The sequence below is a fragment of the Cryptomeria japonica genome, chromosome 4 (genome assembly GCF_030272615.1).
Source record: "Cryptomeria japonica chromosome 4, Sugi_1.0, whole genome shotgun sequence".
Classification (NCBI taxonomy): Eukaryota; Viridiplantae; Streptophyta; class Pinopsida; order Cupressales; family Cupressaceae; genus Cryptomeria; species Cryptomeria japonica.
This window is the reverse complement of record NC_081408.1, coordinates 485,051,468-485,074,283: the sequence shown is the minus strand read 5'-3', so window position 1 is coordinate 485,074,283 and position 22,816 is coordinate 485,051,468. Positions and strand designations below refer to the sequence as shown.

General features: G+C 36.5%; 1 protein-coding gene across 3 annotated transcripts in view; it reads right to left on the bottom strand.

The window, feature by feature from the left end:
* The window catches only part of LOC131060407 (uncharacterized protein At3g49140), a 136,928-nt gene that overhangs the window by 4,829 nt on the left and 109,283 nt on the right, over positions 1 to 22,816 (bottom strand). For 2 of the 3 annotated variants that reach the window (XM_057993636.2, XM_057993638.2), the window contains exon 11: positions 13,200 to 13,295. The exons of the other annotated variant lie outside the window; for it this stretch is intronic. In XM_057993636.2, the coding sequence (XP_057849619.1) occupies positions 13,200 to 13,295 (96 nt within the window). The remainder of the gene's footprint in view (positions 1 to 13,199; positions 13,296 to 22,816) is intronic. 3 annotated transcript variants of the gene reach the window in all.

Genomic DNA, 22,816 nt, shown 5'->3' with positions numbered 1-22,816 from the left:
GCTCCTCCCACGCGAGCTTCCCTTTCCCTGCGGAAGGGCTGGGGAGACCATGACGTGGTCTCCACCCAGCCTTGGCTGCGTGGAGGTCACGCCATGGCCTCCACAGGCCTCTCCCCAGGCTTAGGGAAGCCTTGGCTCTCCCCAAACCTGGGTCGAGGGCCTTGGCTCAGCCGAAAACCCTCCCCAAATCCGCCAAAACTCAAACACGCCACGTGGAATAAGTTTCGCTTAAATTAATATATATATATATTTTTTTAAATGCTGTTAAAATAGTTTCATACACAGCAAGGGAGAAACACAGTCTCACAAAGACTGGAATGAATAAATTATTATTTTTTTTTGGTTTGAATTCCTTCATAAACAATTATAAACATACCCAGATTAGGAAAGGGGGAGATTTCTCCAAAACCAATCAGCATAATGCTTAAACAAGATTATTCTTCCCAATTTTAACATCTAATCTGCCAAACCCCCAAATATATTTCAATTTTATTTATTTAAAATCATTCTTAGCAAACCAAAATTGATTTGAAAACACAGAATGAAATCTAGGAGGGGTAATTCAAGATCTTATTCCAATCTACTCTTTTAATCAAACAAACTGATTTTTCAATAACAAATCCAATTCTTTCAACCAGAAATTCTTTTGGCAAGCAAGAAAATAATTCAGAATCCTACCTTCATTCGCAATCCTGGTAGAGATTACTGAAGGAGAGTCCACCTGCCAGATTCAGCAGAAGTTTCTTCCTCCCAAAACCTCCAATTTGTCCAAAATTATCTCCCCAACCAAAATTTCCCCAAAATGTCCATTCTCCCCAATTTTTCCCCAAATTGGGTTATATGGAAGAGTTGACCCAAAAATTCCATTTTTGGAATAAAAACTTTTATTTAAAAATAATCCACAAAATTTAATTATTTTCAACTATCACCACAAAATAACTTGCTTTTTAATTCAAAAACGATTTCCTCATTTAAACAAATTTAATCTTTCAATTCAAATAAGCCAACAGAACACAATTAACTCTATGGCGATAAAATCTAAAACTTTCTTTTCAACAGCATATATAAATGCATTAATATTCAAAATCAGACATTAAATCGAATCTACTCCCAATTAAAACGAGCAATTCATTAACAACGAAAATCGCATAACGAATTCTCAATCAATTTAATCCATTAATCTTCAATGCACAAATGCATACTTAATCAAAATAATTTACTAAGGACTAATTAATCAATTTAACCATACACACCAAGCACGCAAAACGAGAAGGTCAACCAAACAGACGACTCGCAACCCAAACAAAAAGGGATTACCGACGACGACTGGCGATGCTCACTAGAGCATGACTAAGGTCAACTAGGGTCTTACGACCACCTAATCCGACTCTAAGGATTAAAAAGGGTACACTCAAACCTGCACATCCAGGTGAAGACGAACCTCGCACTCATGCGGCATTGTACCTGAAAAATCCTGCAACCAAGAGTCATACATGCATACATATATAAAATTTACTGAAAGCGTTAGCTCGATGTTAATACCACGAAATAGGTACACTAACAACTTGCATACAACTAGTGAGAAACCACATCAATAGCTATGCGTTAATTCAAACATCTGACTATAACATAATATTACGATAAACTAATCAAGATTAAACCACGGTTAGAGATCGATTACGGTAGGGGTACTACAGTTAATAATTTTACAAGGCACAAGAACCAGCATCCCTGAGAATCTATGCATAACTAGATACTCACAATCCTTGCCATCCTCTTGATAGTAGGTAAACCTAAAAGGATGTCCATGAGAACTGATTAACAAGGTGTATTTGATGCCGACAAAGGGGTATCATTCCTTGGTTTTGAATGTCCCCACTTCGAAATACAATTTAATGGTAAATGATAATAATAAAATTAAATTTAAAATATAATTAAATATAACTAAATCTTAATTAAGTTAATGAATGGTCAAAGAAATGAATGTGACTCCCTCAAACATAAGATATAAAAGGGAGAAGAGAACCTCATTTGAGGGGGATAATTTTTGGGAATCAGAGGTGCAGATCTAATTTAAATAAAAGAGCAGATCTGATTGTGAATGGTTAGTGTCCCTTTCAAAGGGGCAGAAATAATTAAGAGTTGTACTCTTTCAAAGGGTGCTGATGGTGAAAGGGTGTGCCTCTTGCCAAAGGGCAGACAGGATGAAGAGGTGTGACCCCTCCCTCACATTGAGAGATATAAAGGAAAGGAATCCAAGCATCCAGTGAGATCACCATCGATCAGATCAGATCAGAAGTGTTATTAAGTTACAGGCAGTAACATCTTTGTTCTTGGTTGGAGATGTGCTTAATATGTATGTTTAATACTTTAATATATGAAGCCTGATAATGTTCTTATGCAGAATTCAGTAGTACTATTAACATAGACTGCAATATGTATGACAGTCATACTTAACTTCATATATATCCATAACACATGAATCAGTTGGAGAGAAATAGACTGCACTCAGAATTACATCAACATTACAGGCGGATCAGACTTAAAGACATAGACATTCAGAAAGCCACACTGAAACTGACCGATTGCTTATAACAGCATCTGGGCATGATTACCAGTGAATTCCTTATGCAGATAGAAAACACATACAATAGATTAATATGCAAATAAATACATAAGTTTGATCTACACTCTGATTTGAATGAAAAAAGAATTAAAAGGGAGAAAACTTGTCACGACTCAATTCAGACCACCTAGTTAGAGATTATTTTGAGATGCCAGATACTTACTGTTGACATTTAATGCTAATAAATGCACGTGTTGACTTTGATTAGATTATTAATGATGTTAGATGATATTATGTTGTTCAATGAAATTAAGGATGATTAGTTATTTTATGATGATGTTCAATGCTATTTATGATGTTTAATGTCATTATTTAATGATGATGATTAATGTCGTTTTAGTTATGATGTTTAATGTTATTAATGTTTTTGTTAGATTTGAAATGTGATGATGAATATTTCCGCGGTGGGTGCTAGGGGTGGGTGGGAGGAGGTAGGCGTGCCAGCTGTGCTCCCGGTAGATAGAACTTAATCAGTCCAGGTCCTTCATAAAAGAACAGCCCCTACTATTCTAAAGGGCTAGCGGGCTGATGCCATTTACTGGGTGCTTATGATTTGTCCACTGATTCATTGCCTGTTCCCATACACCGTTGCAATTAGATAAAAGAATGTATTTTTATTATCATGATCTGACGACTTGTTGTCGAGTTTGAGCTGGTTGCAGGTTGACCGTCGAAGGCAGACATATGACCGAGGAGGAGTTTTTCTAGCTTGCTGGCAGTGACCTACGGAATGGGACCTTGTGCAAAAACATAAATTAGATAGCAAATTAAACCTTGAAATTTAAAATAAATAAATCAATTAAAGAGATTAATTGAATAATTAGCATATAATTATTACTCGATAGATAAATTATAAAATATATATATAATAAATAAATAACTATTTAAGGGATATAATAAATAAAGTATAATATTTTAATTAAAATATTTATTAAGTTATAAACTAGATACTAAATTTGAGAGTTAATTAAATGAAATAATAATAATAAATAATCGATTTATCGAAAGTTAGAATGTTTGTAAATTATAATATTGACATGCACAATAATTACATTAATAAATAAAATATAATAATTTTAAAGAAGTAAATGGTTAAAATGTAAATGAATTTAAGTTTAGCAAATATTTTAATTACATGCGTGGATGTAGAGGACAAATTGTAAATTTATAAGGAAATTAAACAAACAACATGCAAAGGTATTAATAGATAAAATAAAATAAAATATAAAATTGTTATTTAAGATCATGCAAATTAATTAATTAATTAATTGTTTTCGAAAACTAAAATTTAGCATGAATGATCATGCATTCGAAAATATAATTATTTCAATTAATAAACTCATTATTATAAAATCATGCAATAGAAATTATAATTTATTTTAGAACTCATTACTAATTTATTACTAATTCATGCGTCATTCATGCGTTAATTTAACTAAGCCTTATAATTTTTAAATAGGGGTTGACTCTTCTATCTTAGGCATCAAAAAAATTCTGAAGGAAGACTTATCCTTCTCAGCGAGATTGGGAAAAATCTGAAGCCATTTCTGAGCAGTAAGTCCACGTCTCTCTCTTCCCTACCAATTTGCTTCCTTCCATCTGCCAGGTAACCTTGAGTATTAAATTTTATTTTAATTTTGTCTCTGTAATTAAATAATTTCTAACTTGCTGGATAGCAAAGTTAGTGGGAAAAAAGGGGGGGGTGTGGGGCGATGCTGATACAGCAGAGAACTCTTCCAACTCCAAGCCTTTTCTGTCTGCCTCTTCTTCCTATGCCTATCTCACCTCCCCACACCTTCCTTTGGTTTGCGGAAAATTGTATAGGAGAAGTCAATTTAAACTCCCAGCCAATCTAATTAGCATGCCCTCTGTTTGGACTGCACAACTAGGAAAAAAATTGCCACGTGAGAAATAGAGGCTGCCAACAAACAAGTCAAGCCGCCTTGCTGATAGGGGAGGGCGATGTGTACTGAGCAGGGAGCGTTTGACTTCCTACGCCTTACTCTTCCCATTTCCCACGCCGACCTGAAGAGAAGAAAGAAAAACTACTAACATACTAACCCACTAACATGCATTGATTTACTTTCCATAGATTAGTTTTGTTTTCTGCATACATGCATGTTGCATTTAATTTTTAATATTTTGCATGTTAATTTAACTTGTAATGGCTCATGCAACGATTTACTTCTACGCATGTGCGCACTTAATTCAATATTGTTGAAAACTATGGTTATGCATGTTAACTTATCATTATGCACATTTACTTCGCTTTTGCTACATTACATTTAGTTGCGTGTTAAACATGATCCGCATGTAAAACATGAATTGCATGAATGTTAAATTTCTCTTATTATTTGCATGTCAGTTAACGTAAACATCGCATGTGCATTAAGGATAATTTAACTTTAATTGTAACTGTGAGTTATTAAGATGGTTTAACTAGGGTTAGGACAAGTGGGTCCTTACAATACTTCAGCAGAACAGAAAACAATAAAGGGACCGGCAAACTGTTTTCCCCTTAAGAAGATAAAGGCACCCTCTCTCTAACCCTCCCTTATCAATTGAGAATAGTAATCTAGGGTAAGATTTAGGGCAATCCCAAAAGGGGACATTACAGGCTTCTATTAGCTAGCTTGGCAAATTTCACAAGCTGTACAGGATCTAATGTATTTTGCAACATTTTGTTAGATTTGACTGTGACGCCACCCAAGATCAGAATGACGGAAGGAAAGCAAGAACAAAAATCTAGAGATGAATAAAATCAGCACTCCCTTGTACTGAACTTACACTTGTGAACTAGCCAAGGTAGAGGTAAGCGTTGTTTATAGAGCAAGATAACTGCAAATAATTCCAAAAGGAGTAATAACTCCCAACTGCCCAAAATAGGCAAGAGTTTTACCTACATGGTAAATGTCAGATTACATGGTTGCACCTACCCAAGTAAAGAGAAGCAAATGGTTATGGGAGGTGGCACATAGATCCAAACGAGGGTTTGAGACTCAAGTACCCAAAGGTAAGCGAGAGTGACATGTAATTGATGGATTATGCTACGTGTCCTCATATTAGCCATGCCTTATATAATCTAAGGAAGCTAAATAATGTGTAGGAAAAATAAATATTCACTAAGGAAATAAAAAACCTACACTAACACCTCCTTTAATATAGCTTAGTCCCAGCTCCAAGGCCATGTTAGGTACCCATGTACAAAAATAATCTTCACAAATGGAGAAAGGAGAAAATCCAATGGTTACCCCGAGTTTCCGGGACGGGGACGGCAAGGGACGGCGGGACGCGTTTCCAGGACGGCAAATTTTTTTGCCAAATTTGGGGACAGCGGGGGACGGCAAAGGGGACGGCTATATAAAATATAGGAAAAATTTAAAATATATAGGAAAATTTCAAAATTCTAAATGTTCATATGAAAACATGGATAAAGCATGCATATTGCATACATACATTATATTCATATGAAAATAATAAAACATGGATATAGCATGTGTATGATACCATGAAAAGTTGAAAACATTTTAGAATGTAAATTCTGAACATACAACATCGTTAATACTCAATACACAATATGCAATTATGCATTCATAAATCAGAATTTCAATTCATTCACATTGTCAATATGCATATCAATAGACTCGGAGGTTAAATTTTCCCTACTTCGATCGACGCAATTTCCCCCCATATTTTTCAACGGGGGTTTGGGGGCAGCGCCCCCAAGGTGGGGTCAAGGGGCATCGCCCCTTGCAGGGTCAAGGGGCAGCTACAGGGCGGGGTCGAGGGGCAGCACCCCGCGAGGCCAAAAAAACTTATACTTTAATAAAGGCGTTGGGTGTTATTTTTCTATTGACTCGCCGAGTTTGGTGATTTTCTAATCTTTGTGTCAAAATGCCCAAAGGCTACACTGCTGCCATAAAGTTTCATTGTCAAAATTATGAATTAAATTAATAAATTTAAAATTTAATTATATGTTATCTTTTAATTTTTTTTATTTTTAATAACAATTTGAATTAATAAGGGACCTATATTAGAAAATTTAAATAAAAAATTAAAAATACAACTTTTAAAATTTTTTTAATATTTTTTAAGGGCCTTAGAATGGGGGACGTATGGCCGTCCCTGGGACGGATTGGGGATGTCCCAGCCGTTCCTAGCCGTCCTCGGGACGTACGGACGTCCCCCAAAGCTAGGGCAGGTGTCCCCCCATTTCGAGGACGTCCCCTCCAAAAACAGGGCAATTTGGGGACGGGGGGAAACGTCCCCTAGCCGTCCCCAAAACGTCCCCGGGATGGGGACGGGGGTTTTCAGGACAGGGACGGGGGTTTTCATGTCGGGGACGCGTCCCCAGGTAACTTTGGAAAAAACTCCTCAAAAGAGAAAAAAAAAAACAAGTTCCCGCACACAAGAAAGAATCTCATGCAAGGAATAAGTCCCCTTCAAAATAGAGAGGAAAAGAAAAATTATGTAGGATTCTCCCAAGTAGTCAATTGTACAAATATTTGATGCTGAAAACTGGATGTAGAAGATAGTCCACGATTGTGGAGCAATGTTCCTCCCTTTAGGAAGAAACAAAACTAAAGGTGCATAAGAATGTCTTCCCATTCCTAAAAGGAATATGAAGGAATAAAGAGAAAAATGTGTAAGTCCATGAAAACTGCCCATTTGTCCCCATGTCGATGATGAAAGGTGCCACAAACAAATCAATAATTTCATGCCTCACTAATGAAAGTGACAATTCGGAATCTAGTGGAGATGAATGTCAAATGGGATCCAAAGATGAAGATATCCCCTCTAAAGATAAAAAGATGCCTCCTAAAAATATTGCTCATGAATCTCCAAGCCATTGTCAAACTATGACAAATGCTGAAAAGGTGAAGAGAGAACAAGAGGGTCTGAATGTGCCCTTATAAAATCTAAAAAAGATTCAACTCCATTAAAGAGAAGATAAACTGAAATATGGGACTCTACAAACAAAGACGAGATGTCTAGTAGGAATATGTCCCAAGGAATTGGATCAGGAAGACCAATGTCAACCTCCTACATCACAACAATGCTAATATCTGAAGAAATAGGAGTAGAAGAAGGAATACAAAGCTCAAGAACACAATCAAATGTGTGGTACCCAGGTTCAAGTAGGCAAAATTCTCCTCAAAAATAAAGTTCACACTAAGAATGTGATCACCGGCCAAAGGATCCGAGTCATCACCAAGTGCAAAGTCTAGAAAAGTATATAATTAAGATGCATGATCAACTATCCCAGTAGCAATTATCTCTTTGCTTTCCAAGTCTCGAATGACAATTGAATCGTGTGAATTCTACAATCTTCCCTACTCCACAATGGGTAATCTAATAACTGGAAAGAAGATTGTTTGACAAATGAGGTACATGCAAAACATCGTTGAACGTGCAATCCCCAATATCAACAAAACCCTTCCCAATTGCATCCATATATGTATTGTAGCCCATTAAGATAGGTGGCAAAACACAAGGGTCAAAAGAAGAGAACATAGATTGTGTAGAATCCATAAGATGAGAAGCTCCAAAATCTAGAAGCCATCTCCCTGATTCAAGAGATGTAGATGCATAAAGAGATTTACCTTTATTTTTAACTATTTCAGAATCAAGTCCTGCATGACCTTTTTCCTAACTGTTTTGAATAGAAAGAAGCAGCTAACTCTGACATTCTAGAAGGTAGATCAATGTTGTTCTTCTTAAGAAGATGTTTCAGATCATCAACATCCTTCTAACAAAAATGTTCTTCATGTCCAATCCTCTTGGAATATGTATAAGTAGGCATCTTCTTAAATGAGTCCTCTTTAGAAGATGATTTATTATGTGCTTGATCTATGTCTGGCTTTTTCTTTAATTTCTTCTATTTCTTCTCATATTGTCCCGACTCTTTCAATCCCTTAGGTTGACTAACCAACAAAGCCTGATTCTGTGATGACTTTATGAGACCCATGGAAAGAGGCTTTTGTTGTTCATGTATTAACATCTCAGAAATAGATGTGAATAAAGGCTTAATGTAAGCCAATTTCATTTCAAGACCAAGTTTGTTCGGTACAATATAAACTAATAGAATGTCCTTTTTCTCAATACCACATTTTTTAGATTGTGCAAAATCATTCACTTTACTAATATGATCCTAGATGTTGTCAAAGTTTTTAGGATTAAGGCTCATCAAATTTTCAAATCATTGTCAATCTAATAGCCTCTAACTCCATTTGTTGTACCACACAATGTTTTCAACTTTTCCCAAGCATCATGTGAATTTGTACATACTTCAATCTAAAACATAAGATCAAGGTAAACAAAGCTACAAAGACATCCAAGAGCTTTAGTATCCATTTTATCATTTCCTTGTCATCTATGGGTTCAACTCCCTTTTGATCAACATATGGAGTATACCCAAGTTGCATTAGGGCATTCCATGTGTATTGATGCCAAATTGCATAATTATAAGGTGTTGGCAAAGGAGCCTTAGGATGATCCATGTGTGCAGGAAAAGAAGAGCATAAGCAAACATATCAGAAAATGTATACAAAGGGCCCCCCCTTTTTTCACTCAATCAAGAATCTGAAAATGTATACAATGTGATCTGAAAATGAGAACTCAAACTAGAACCAATGTGTATTTCTTGGAAATATATCCACTTTCAAAAAAAGAATCATTTCAATTAGAGGTCGCATGTGAAAATTATAACTGTTTGAAATTTTTAAAAATGACAATTGTCCTTCAAATCTGATGAGAAAACCCATTTTTTGGAAAAACAGGAACACTTGAGAAATAACTGATCACACCACTGCGAAGAGCGTGAAATTTTATTGCAAATAAGAAAAATTAGCAGTAAAAAATGTCTCTATATGAGTGAGAATGGGCCTCACGAAGTTGAAATGCAAAAAAGAAAAACTACAATGGTGAGGGGTCTAAAATTTTCAAAAAAACTATCTTTGCCAAAAAGACCACTAAATATAGCGATGGTTTGCTAAATTAGAAAATCTACTAAAAGTACCTCCAAACTTACATGTCACCAAATAAATTTAAAAATTCACTAAATTAGAAGATCAGCAGCCAAGATTAGATGTCGCCAAATTTGACCACCCATTGAGTAAACCTCCAAATATCACGGAGATGGCGTTTGAGAGGTTCGATTTGACTGTGAAGCCATCCAAGATCAGAATGACTAAAAAAAGAAAGAACAAAAATCTAGAGATGAATAAAATCAACACTCCCTTTACTGACTAGCACTCATGAACTAGTGAACTAGCCAAAGGAGAGGTAAGTGTTGTTTATAAAGCAAGATAAGGGCAAATGATTTCAAGAGTAGTAACTCCCAACTGCCCAAAATAGGTGGGAGTTTTACCTACTGGTAAATGTCAGATTACATGGTTGCACCTACTCAGGTAAAGACAAACAAATAGTTATGGGAGGTGGCAAATAAATCCAAAGGAGGGTGTGAGACTCAACTACTCAAAAGTGGGTGAGAGTGACAAATGTAACTAATGGATTATGCCATGTATCCTCATATTAACAATGTCTTTGTAACCTAAGAAAGCTTAATAATATGTGTAGGAAAAATAAATATTCCCTAACATGGGAAAATAAAAATCCTACACTAACACATTTTAAAACCTAAAATGTGGTCCAAAGAAATACTTCACCATTTCTGAGGGGTTCTTTTCAACTTCAAAATGGCCGAAAACCATGCTGAAGTACTATATCAACTTCTGATGTTCTATTTCATTAAGTGCACTTGTCCTAAGTGATGCTAACCAACCATTCCAAAAGTAGAAATCTAGACTTACTGTTTTGCAAATCCTAATAGATATCTGCAACTTTTTAATCTAATTTCTACAATTTTGGCCATATGTTAGTCTCATGTCCATTGCTTCAATCAAAAAGCGGAGCTTGGCCCTTACCTTCATATTCCCACCCTACCAATTGTCTAGGATGATGACCCATCTTGGCAAAATGGTATAGTGTGCAAATCTAATAATTGTATTTATACTTACGAAAAGAAATAATTCAAGAGATAAAGTTGTAATAAAAGAGTTGTGTTAAGAAAAGTGAATGTGTGAATAAATTGTTAATTTTTGTTGCAAAGCTCAATCCCAGCAACGGCAATTGTTTGCAAGTCCTAACTCCTAGCGGGGAATACTATATAGCATTTTGATATCTCTAGACTTGATATCGTCATGCTATGACCTGTCTAAACGCATGGTGTGACCATTGTCCATCATTGACAAGGCTTGTACTATACATCATGAAGTCTATGATGTCAAATTCTTCATGTACCCAAGGTGTAGCCATACCAAGTATAGGTCCCAATATAGCATGAGTCTATGTACACACGAATTTGTTTGGGACTCTAGGTCCTACCTAGGTATGTCTCAAGTTTTTTTGGGCCATACCCAAGTACCCACACCCAACAAAAAAGATATAATAAAAAACAAAATTGGAAAAGTAAACACCTAAACTAACCTAAAAAATAACTATATTGATACCTAACTACACTAACAACATATAAAACAAAAGCAAACAACAATTCTCGCTTGTAATTCCTTACTCACCCAAAAGTCCATTGCTGTTCATCACTCAAGACTGCAAATTTGTTTTGTGTTTGTACACACAAATTTGCATGGGCCTCTAGGTCTTGCCTAGGCACATTTCAAGTTTGTTTGGGCCATACGTGGGTAGGACCACAATCCCAAGCCATAACCAAGTACCCACACCCAACAAAAAAAAATACAATGAAAAAACATAAATAAAAAAGTTAAAAACCTAAACTAAACCCAAAAATAACTATATTGATACCTAACCATTTTGACAACACAAAAAAACAAAGCAAACAACACTACTCACCTTTAATTCCTTACTCACCCAAAAATAACTATATTGATACCTAACCATTTTGACAACACAAAAAAACAAAGCAAACAACACTACTCACCTTTAATTCCTTACTCACCCAAAACTCCATTGCTGCTCATTACTCAAAGTTGTAAGGTTGATTTGTGTTCAAACATCACATTTTTTTATCTCAATAGGTTGTAGGTTCCTCTTCAGGTAAATGGTACTGGAGTATATACTCCTTTATCAACTCAATTAAGTGCAACTGGTTGACAGAAAATTCAAAGGAGTTGGCATATATGCATTCCAACCTATGCCTTCTCTCACACAAGCATGTAGGGTCAAAGCATCCCAACATGGATGCTTATGTTGCACAACTTTCCTTAGTCTTGATCAACAATGAGGGGCACGATGATGCCACATTAAACATGCATAGTGCAGCTAGTGGAAATGGCATTGGTGCTGCTTGTGATTCTAATCAAGCAATCAATGATATTAATATTGCTGATGAAGGGCAATACGATGAATTGTATTACTTCACATGTGCAGTCACATGTTTCAACACTAACTATTGCTGTAATATGTAAACTGTTTTGATTTCTCTTTTTAACACTCGACGAGTACCAATTATCAATTGTGTTCTGTATTTAATTTTGTATATTTTGTACAAATTATTGCTATTTATTATATTCTATACATATCTTGCACAAAACAGCTCATGCAGATTTGCACAGATTAAATGATCAGAAATCAAATAATCCATAGTCAGATAATACCTACCGAATTTCAATCATGAACACCAGAACCAAGTATCTACAATCTCAAGTCCAGTTACATGGCTTCAATATTATTCCTACAATACAGACACAATTCACAATGTACGGCAACAAAAGAGAATGAGTTACCTACTGCCCAATGGCACTATAATAATTTCAAAATAATCCCCAGTGAGGCACAACTATAATCAGTGGAAAAAAATAAACATAGATCAATATGAAAAAATTCTATGAGCTCCAAATTAGATTTCCTTAAGAGGTAATTCCACAAGAATTTTATCATTCTTTATCATAATCATTCAGCTTATTTCTTAAAGTTCACACTTGCATCACCATTTATTACCTGGTACACATGGTACCAGTCTAGTAAAAGGTTAATAGGTAGCCATTGCCAGCACAGTTTGCAATTAGCTCAGTGTTATGAGGCAGTTCCACCCTGTCTTGGACATCACAGAGCACTTTAAGTTCTATTTAAATGATACTCCAGGTTCGTTGTTTATCCAGATTACCATAAACTACCTTAAGTTATAGCTAAAGCAATTGTTCTACAGATCCATCATATTTCTGTAACAAAGGAATTGTAATAGTCAAGTTTAAGTGCACATTCAATTTGATTGAATTTTGATATCTCGCTTTAGTTGACAGTGGACACCACATAGCTGACCCTATTTTACTATCCGTAACCAGCATATATTATATATTAGCTCAAGAGACTCTGTTCTATATGTATGTCTATTTTTCTTCAAATATCTGGCTTTGATTGACAGTAGGCACCACATAACTGACAATATTTTATTATCTGTAACTAGTATATATATTAGCTCAAGAAAATTGGTTCTATATGTAAGTCTAATATATTAATCTTCAAATTGGAAGACAAGATAAAGAAATCATAAGTTTAATCCACTTCATCAATTCTTCTTTGTATGAGTACTGCATACCTGGCATTTAAAAGCAATTCGAACTGTTTGGACTTCATCTCCACAGCGAACCCTTATGTCCACTCCAAGACTGTCCACTCCCAGTAGAATTGCTTCCTGAACACATCATTAAAAATACTATATTATGTAATACATAATATATTAGAGACATTTACCTTAAACTAGCAGAACAAATACTTTGATTATTAAAATTAAATGTAAAAACCAAATATTATCTTAAGAGAAATCAGCAGATGGCTACTACATTCACTATTATAGGTAAAAGCAAGGAAACTTGCCTTCACAAGACAACCTCGATCACACTAGTGCTAAACAGTGGGGAATTCAGGAGTTCTATGCATGTAGCTTTGTCATTATCACCCCGAAAATCAAATGGACTCCCCCTCTATATGGTTGGATCAAGCTAAATTTTGATGTTCCCTCAAAGTGTAATACTAGGAGAGCAGGAATGGGAGGAATTCCTAGATACCACACTGGGATTTTTCTTGAAATGGTGAGCATTTGAATTACCCAGAAACTCAAACTCAAATAAACAAGTCAATGAATGAGTCTACTTACACACTCAGTTTCATCATTTCCACACTTCTCATGGTTTGACTTTGATGAGAGTCCAGCATTCAATCTCCTCAATTCGGCTAGCATGAACTGCTTGCCTTCACATAGATGCCAACAAATTTTACAAATGCCACAGCCAATGTAAACATCACAAGGGTATACAACAAGGAGCAGAGACAAACAGCAAAGTTGTATACCCTTCGTAAATGTGCTCAAGGCTTCAACATGGGCATTTGTGACCCTTGGTGGGCCTTTATCTTATGAAATGAACTACTTTCTAACAACAAACACTCACCCACATTGTGCTTGATCGTTTCACTCCTTCACAGTTATAAAAGAAGTCAACACTTTAGGATTTGTTTATTTGCATGTGACAGCTGCATGAATCTCAACAGGTGATCACTATTAATACCAATTGTGTAAGCTTGGGTGGGTGTCCTCATCAAATTAAAACTTTTAATAAGATGCTCAACAAAAATCTTCAAATAGTTAATTTTCATGATTCTGCTGTTAGGGGCAGATACTCTGCTGGTGCAGGAGCACCTGGAATCTAGTAAATAGGTTTTGAGTCTTAGGAGTTAGGGTTAGGTCTACTGTTGTTGTTTGTAACTAGGTCAATATGGGTTCGGATTGCCTTAAGGCAACATCCAAACCCATTTAGGACTGGGCCCTATCCTAAAGGGTAGCGTACCCTCAAGATTGAGCCCAGCCCTATACTTGCATGCCACCCTAAATACTCCACGCCACAATAAATATATTGGCGCCAAAAAGAAGGAGGCCAACTTAAATTAATAAAGGCTAAAGACACATATAAATAAAGACATCTTGCAAATACAATCCATTCATTCAAGCATTCAGCGAATCAGCTCTGCATGTAAAAGGTGCGAATTTACACAAGGAGGGTGCGAACTTGTCTAGGCTTGTGTGAACTTGTCCAAGAGGACATAGGCCGTTTTGGTGCAGACTTGAAGAGCTTAGAAGTGCAGATCTGTCATACAAAAGGGATCAGATCTGAAAAGGAAGCTAAGTATTGTATTTGTGATATTAAGGGAGAATATATAGTCTGACCTGTGGGTCTTTAATGCTAGGTTTTTCCTCCTTGGAGGTTTTCCCAGGGTATTTGTGTTTGTCTCTTGTTTACTTCCTTCATTTCTGAGTTTACTGAATTATGGTTTACTAAAACGTTACAAATTTGATTAACAAACTAGGGCATAATTAAAGGACATAAATCTGATTACTGATCTAGGGCACAAAAATTACATGGTATCAGAGCTAAGGTGTCACTAACTTCAGATTTTAGTAAATCATTTGTTGCATATAGCTGCTGTTTGTTTTCAAATTAAAATGTCAGGTTTGAGGGCTGAAGATAGACTTGATGGAGCCCTTGATTTTGCTGCTTGGAAAGTCCGTATTCTATTGATCCTTGAAGAGAATGATCTGCTGAAATTTGTAGAAGAAGAAAGGTTGTCCCCTCCAGAAGATGCTGAAGAGCTGAAACAGTTCAAGAAAGGCTCCCTCAAGGCTAGGAAGATCATAATTGAATCCGTCAAGAATCATCTTGTCACTGTCATATCAAAGTTTGCGTCTGCCAAGGAAATGATCAAACACTTGGAAGGGATGTATGAAGTCAACAACCTCAGCAGGGCTCTTGCTCTAAGACAACAGCTTCTTCACATGAAAATGAAAGAAGAAGACTCAATCATAGCCTACTTCATGAAGATCAATGAACTAAAGGACAAGCTAAGTACTCTTGATTGCCAAATCTTGGATAAAAATCTTGTTATGATTGCATTAAATGGTCTACCTAGTGAATGGGAACCATTCATTCGTAGCATTGGTGGAAGAGCCGATCGTCCCAACTTTGAGCGTCTTCAATCTGATTGCATCGAAGAGGAATCTTAAATTGAGGTAAGAGGAAAACTCAAGAACTCTCACAAAGATAATCATGTTCTCTTAGCTAAATCTAGGAAAGGTGGACATTGGAAGAAAGAAAAGAGAAGCAAAGATTTTAGATCCTCCTCCTATGATCCAAGGAAGAAGTCAAGAGATTCCTCTCACATTCGTTGCTTCAGATGTGATAAGTATGGTCACTATGCCAGAGATTGTCAGAATGATCCAAAGGAAAGGGAAGTCAATTTAAATGAAGTTGCCGAACAAAGTGAGGATTATCTTCTTATCTTTGCTCTATCCAGCAATGTTCCTACGGACAGTAATACGAGGATACTTGATAGTGGTGCCTCCAGACACATCTCAAGTTTTCGTAAGCATCTCTCAAATCTGATTGAAAAGGACACCAACCTTCATGTGGTAATTGGTGATGATGCTCGATACTCGGTAAAAGGTTTTGGTACTACCTCTTTAAAACTAGATTCTGGTATTTCCTTACAACTCAATGATATTCTCTTTGTACCTGGTATTAAAAGAAATCTTATTTCCATTTCTGCTTTAGAAGATAAGGGTTTGCAAATAGCATTTTTTGAAGGGAAAGTACTCGCTTGGTCTAAGAAACCTAATTTCAAAATTGCTCGTGTTATTGGAAATAGATGTGATAGTTTATATAAGCTTGCAGCTAATCCAATTCAAGCTCTCATTCATGAGGCCCCTGAATCATGCGAGCTATGGCATAGAAGACTTGGACATCTACACTTTCAAGCTCTTCCCACTCTCGGTAAAATGGTTAAAGGTATGCCTAAACTTAGTTTATCTCATGATGATGCTTGTAAAGGTTGTGCAATGGGTAAGAATGTAAAGAATCCTTTTCATAAAAGCGATAGTAGGGCTAAAGAAAAGTTAGAACTTATTCATTCAAATTTATGTGGTCCTATGTCTGTAGCATCTCCTAGCGGTTTCCTGTATTATGTTATCTTCATAGATGATTTCTCTAAGAAAACATGGATCTACTTTCTTAAATCTAAAGAGTCTGAAGAAGTCCTAAACAGATTTAAAGAATTCAAAGCCTTAGTTGAAAACACTATAGGAAATCGAATTAAATGTTTAAGGTCTGACAATGGAGGTGAATACACCTCAGGTAGTTTCTATGACTTTTGTGTTAAAGCAGGAATTAAGAGGGACTTCTGTGTTCCCTACAATCCTCAGCAAAATGGAGTTGTTGAAAGAAAGAACAGGACCCTTGTTGAAGCTGCAAGAGCCATGATCCATGATCAAGACCTGCAACCTTTTCTATGGGCAGAAGCATCCAAAATAGTAGTTTATATTCAGAATAGATGTCCTCATCGTGCCCTAAAGGATGTGACTCCTGAGGAGCCTTTACAGGAATCAAACCTAACATCAGCCACCTAAGGATATTCGGGAGCCCGGTGTATGTTCATGTGCCTAAAGAAAAACGAACCAAGTTGGATCCATCTGGAAAGAAAGGCATCTTAGTGGGATACAACAAATCTTCCAAAGCCTTCAGGATCTACATTTCAGGTCAAAGGTATGTTGAGGTAAGTAGAGATGTAACTTTTGAAGAAGATATTGCTTTCAAAAGATCTAAAGGTTCATTATCTAACAATAATGATATGGTGATTGTAAATCAAGATTCAATAGTTGATGCTAACCCTGAGATACAGGAGGAGTCTACTGACCTTCCGGATCAGGAAGTTCAGAATGACCCAACAGAATCCATGCACTCTACCGATATACCTTAAGATATTGTGGTCTGCAAGAAGAGACCACTTTGGGTTAGAAACACGATTCAAGATGCTAGAGGATTTTCTACTCCCAGAGGAACCTTTAGAGATAGCAAGAGATTCCAAAATCATGCCAACTACATTTTTGTGATGTGTAATATCATTGAGTCTGAACCTCACAATGTCGAAGAAGCTATGTCCCATCATGCTTGGAAATCAGCCATGGATGAAGAGTATGGGTTTATCATCAAGAATGATGTCTGGGACATTGTACCCACACCCAAAGGTAAATCTGTTGTTTCCTCTAAATGGTTGTTTAAAATTAAGCATAATGCTGATGATAGTATTGAAAAATACAAAGCTAGGTTTGTAGCTCGTGGTTTTTCTCAAAAGGAAGGAATAGATTATGAAGAAACTTTTGCTCTTGTTGCTAGATATACTTCTATTAGATCTATAATAGCTATTGTTGCAGCCAAAGGTTGGAAACTACATCAAATGAACGTTAAGACAGCCATCCTCAATGGTGTTATTGAGGAGGAAGTCTATATTGAGCAACCAGAAGGTTATGTAATCCATAAAAGAGATTCTCACGTTTGCAGGTTGAAGAAAGCCTTATATGGGTTCAAATAGGCTCCTTGGGCTTGGTATGAAAGAATTGATAAGTACTTACTAAGCTTAGGGTTTCGAAAGAATGATGCTGATGCTAACATTTACCTAAAGGTTTATAATGATGATATGCTTATTTTGGTTTTGTATGTGGATGATTTATTTCTCACTAGTGAAAATAAATTAATCATAAGATGTAAGAAAGAATTAGCCTCAGAATTTGAAATGAAGGATTTAGGTCTAATGCATTACTTCCTAGGGTTAGAAGTATGGCAAAAATCCAATGAAATTTTTCTAAGTCAAGGAAAATATACTATCGATATTCTGAAAAGATTTAGAATGATGGATTGTAAACCCATGCATACTCCTATGGAATCTAACTTAAAGAAGTTAAGTGTTTCAGCAACTAACTCTGATTTTGCGGATCCATCTGAGTACAAGCAGCTGATTGGATCATTAATGTATCTAGTCAATGCAAGGCCAGATATCTGTTATGCTGTGAATGCCCTCAGTCAGTTCATGAGCTTGCCTAAACTTGTTCACCTGGTGGTTGTCAAGCACATCCTAAGATACCTGGGTGGCACTATTGGTTATGGGCTGAAGTATTCGCTTAACACTTCAATCTTCTTGGAAGGCTATTCAGATTGGGCAGGAAGTGTCAAGGACAGGAACAGTACTTCGGGTATCTGCTTCAACTTGGGTTCTGCAGTGATCTCTTGGGCATGTAGAAAGCAATCTTCCGTAGCATTGAGCACTGCAGAAGCTAAGTACATTGCAGCATCTGTTGCATCCAGAGAAGCAATGTGGCTTCGCAAACTCCTTGTTGGATTATTTGGTCAAACTAGTGGTCCTACCACCATTCATTGTGATAATCAAAGCTGTATAAAGATGTCAGTAAATCTTGTATTCCATGACCGGTCCAAACATGTGGAAACGCACTATCACTTCATTCGAGATATGGTGCAAAGAGACGCCATTCAACTAAAGTACATTAGCACGGATGAACAGGTTGCGAACATCCTTACCAAACCCTTATCGAGAGTGAAGTTTGAATACTTCAGAGACAAACTTGGTATTGTGGAAAACAGAACCCTGATTGAGAGGGAGCTCCAATCTTAGTGACTCTATCTGCAGCACTTTGATCATTCTTTGCTTGTGTGCAAGAATGAATTGTGTCCAACCTATGCTTTTGTGCTAGATGGATAATTGTAATTATGTAAAGACCCACTTGTGTAGTACACTTTCTATGCTTGTGTGCTAGAAACATCCTATGCTTGTGTGCTAGGTGGAAGATGTAATTCTATGCTTGTGTGCTAGATCCATTCTATGCTTGTGTGCTAGATGGAACTCTAAAGGTTCAGATTATGTATTCTCTTCTTCCTAGTTAAGAGGGAGTGTTGTTTGTAACTAGGTCAATATGGGTTCGGATTGCCTTAAGGCAACATCCGAACCCATTTAGGACTGGGCCCTATCCTAAAGGGTAACGTGCCCCCAAGATTGAGCCCAGCCCTATACTTGCACGCCACCCTAAATACTCCATGCCACAATAAATATATTGGCGCCAAAAAGAAGGAGGCCGACTTAAATTAATAAAGGCTAAAGACACATATAAATAAAGACATCTTGCAAATACAATTCATTCATTCAAGCATTCAATGAATCAACTCTGCATGTAAAAGGTGCGAATTTACACAAGGAGGGTGCGAACTTGTCTAGGCTTGTGCGAACTTGTCCAAGAGGACATAGGCCGTTTTGGTGTAGACTTGAGCTTAGAAGTGCAGATCTGTCATACAAAAGGGATCAGATCTGAAAAGGAAGCTAAGTATTGTATTTATGATATTAAGGGAGAATATATAATCTGACCTGTGGGTCTTTAATGCTGGGTTTTTCCTCCTTGGAGGTTTTCCCAGGGTATTTGTGTTTGTCTCTTGTTTACTTCCTTCATTTCTGAGTTTACTGAATTATGGTTTACTAAAATGTTACAAATCTGATTAACAAACTAGGGCATGATTAAAGGACATAAATCTGATTACTAATCTAGGGCACAAAAATTACAAGTGTGATTCAATAAGGTCTGTTGAGACCATTTGTAATGTAATTTCATGTTTTTAGATGGATATGTCGAATTTGGAGTCATAATTTGCAAGTCTGTAAAGTTGTTCAAAAGTTGTCAAATGTTGTCATCGGGATAAGTTATACCGATAACGTGTCATTGCTGTAAAAAGTTGTCATAGTGGTCATCGGGATAGTTATCCCAATAAAATGTCGTCGTTGTAGAAAGTTGTCATCAGGATAAGTTATCCCAATAAAGGGTCATCGGGATAGTTTCATCTATCGAGATTGGCAAATATTGTTTAACCGACTATGGAAGGTTATGCTAATAGTTGTCCAATTGCCTCGTTCGGTAAAGCTATGTCGAAAGAGGGACATCGGAATAAGTTACTCCATCAGGATTACACAAAATTGTTACTCCACCTGTTCTAGTTATTTCGATGGGTGTTTCAGGTTTCGGTTCGGGATTGCTATCCCGACGTCAGTGTCCAGCAGAGGTTTGTCACTTCCGAATTGTTATTCCGATGCAGATGTCTTGTTTGGTTTTTCAGGATGTGGAAGTTGAATGGTCAAGCATCCCAGGGGTCTGTTGTGACCATGGGAATGCATAAATTTTGTATAAGTTGTATAGCAAAAAGGCAAAAACGGGGGGATTTTGTAATGTACAACTGATTTTCGAACTTCGAAATCATTGGCACCAAAATTGGAAGTTTATTTTCTGCAACTCGCTCTATCTCTGCAATTTGTTCTGTTTTCTGTTTTTGAATATTGTTGTATGGATTCAAATTGTTTATGTGAGCACGTGGCGGTATAGAGTTGTGGGTTATCTTTCATTTGCCGATGATTAAAATTCTAAACAGTTAAGACCTTGTAGATTTCTTCATAAGATTGCCTAACAACTAGGGTTCTAATAGAAAATTGATGATTTCCCCCTGATCCGATTGTCATAACACCCTGTGTTGCTAATGTGATAAGCATATAATCATAGAGTCTGAAGGAAGGAATCTTTGTACTGCATCATCTGCTCAATCCAAAAAGCTTACTTCAATGAGCTTCCACTGTGGATCGATCAAACACCACAACTACCTCTCCATTGTAGAAATAGATCAACAGAACCCAGTTGCTAGCTCTAATAAATGTGAAATTAGTTGTTATACCATATGTATTGAGCATCAAACAATCATTAACGCCGCTCAGCGTATGATGTCATGAAGCAATAATGTGTGTTGTTTACAGATCTTTGACAACTTCTAATTTATTCATGATTTCCTTGGAATGCAACTACATTTATACTTTCCCATTACTGTGACAGGCTCAAACTGACATTCAAATTTGGCATTCCTTGGTTATAGAGAAAAACTGACTCACATATCGCTCTAAGAAGGAATTCAAGAATTCTTGAGAACTTTGTCATAGATACCTTTCATTCTGCCACGGTAACATCATACATTCCACTCAAATCCTTGAAGACCTTTTTCACAAATAAGGAGGAATTCACCTATTCAAAGGCCATCTAACATGGGAATCAAGCAATTGCAACTTAAGGTAAAGTCACCATAATCCTAGATGAGAAGATTGGAGATGAGGGCATCCATATTTGTATCAATGCCACTCCAATTCAAGAGTCTAAGGCAATTCATGATGATGTCAAATACAAGGTAAAGCTCCCTTCTCTCTCTGGCTTTGTCCCAATCTCCATTAATCTCAATTCATCTTATATGTTTCCAAGGAGTATATTAAGGTGTAGAATGAACGATCTTTGTATCCCTAAACAATATAGAGGGGCTGTTAATAAACTTCATGATGAAGTTTGAGTAAAAAGCATAACTCAAGCAAGCCCTTCAAAAAGTATTTAGAAGTGAGATAGGTGTCAAACAAGGGTGTCCTCTTTCCCCTAACCGTTTTGGTTTATATATTGACAAACTAAAAGAATGACTAAATATGCAAGGAGGGGGCAAACTTCTTTTGGGAGAATATGTTGTGAGTCTTCTCGTGTACACCAAAGATCTCATCTTGATCACTAGATCCACTCAAGGGTTACAAGAGCACTTATATGCCTTAGAACAATTCTAGAAAAAGGTAGGTGTTGGTGTACGTTTTATCATATACCGAACATTAGAATAAGATACCCAAAGGTATTCTATCCTCTCCTGAAAAATCACCGCTTATCATATGGCGATTCCAAGGTCTATATGTGCAAACAAGCAACTTTAGTGGGATAGCTACTTGGGTAGTGTATGCTGAAAATCTCAAGGGGGACTTACATTTACAAATATCTTTCAAGCTTCTGGAATTAGATAAATTTGTCAATTTCAGGCTCTCTCTTCCTTTTTTTGGATTTTTCTGAGATTTAGACCTTCAAAAAAAAGGAAAAAGGGATAGGGTTAAGAAAGCTGATCTAAACCTACAAATTCTGGAGACGGTATTAACTAGGTGTTCTCGGGAAACCACACTTTGCCTCGCCACACTAAGGACAACTACACAAAACGGGTGCAATCTTCAATGGGTTGTGCTTATGATCAAAGTTTTGGCATACATAGGGGATAGGCTCAGACTAACTTTGCACAATGAAATGGAAATCATCCATTCACCAAAAGTATGAGTGGAGATACATCGTTAATTAATACTTATCAAATCCTTCATTCAACTCTAACAACTTTGAAAGCAAATCTAAATTAACTTCTAACTAATGTGTTGAGGAAATTGAAACCATGCTAATCACTCAAATAATACAGATTACAAAGCCTTAAGAGAAAGCGCACATGCAATGTA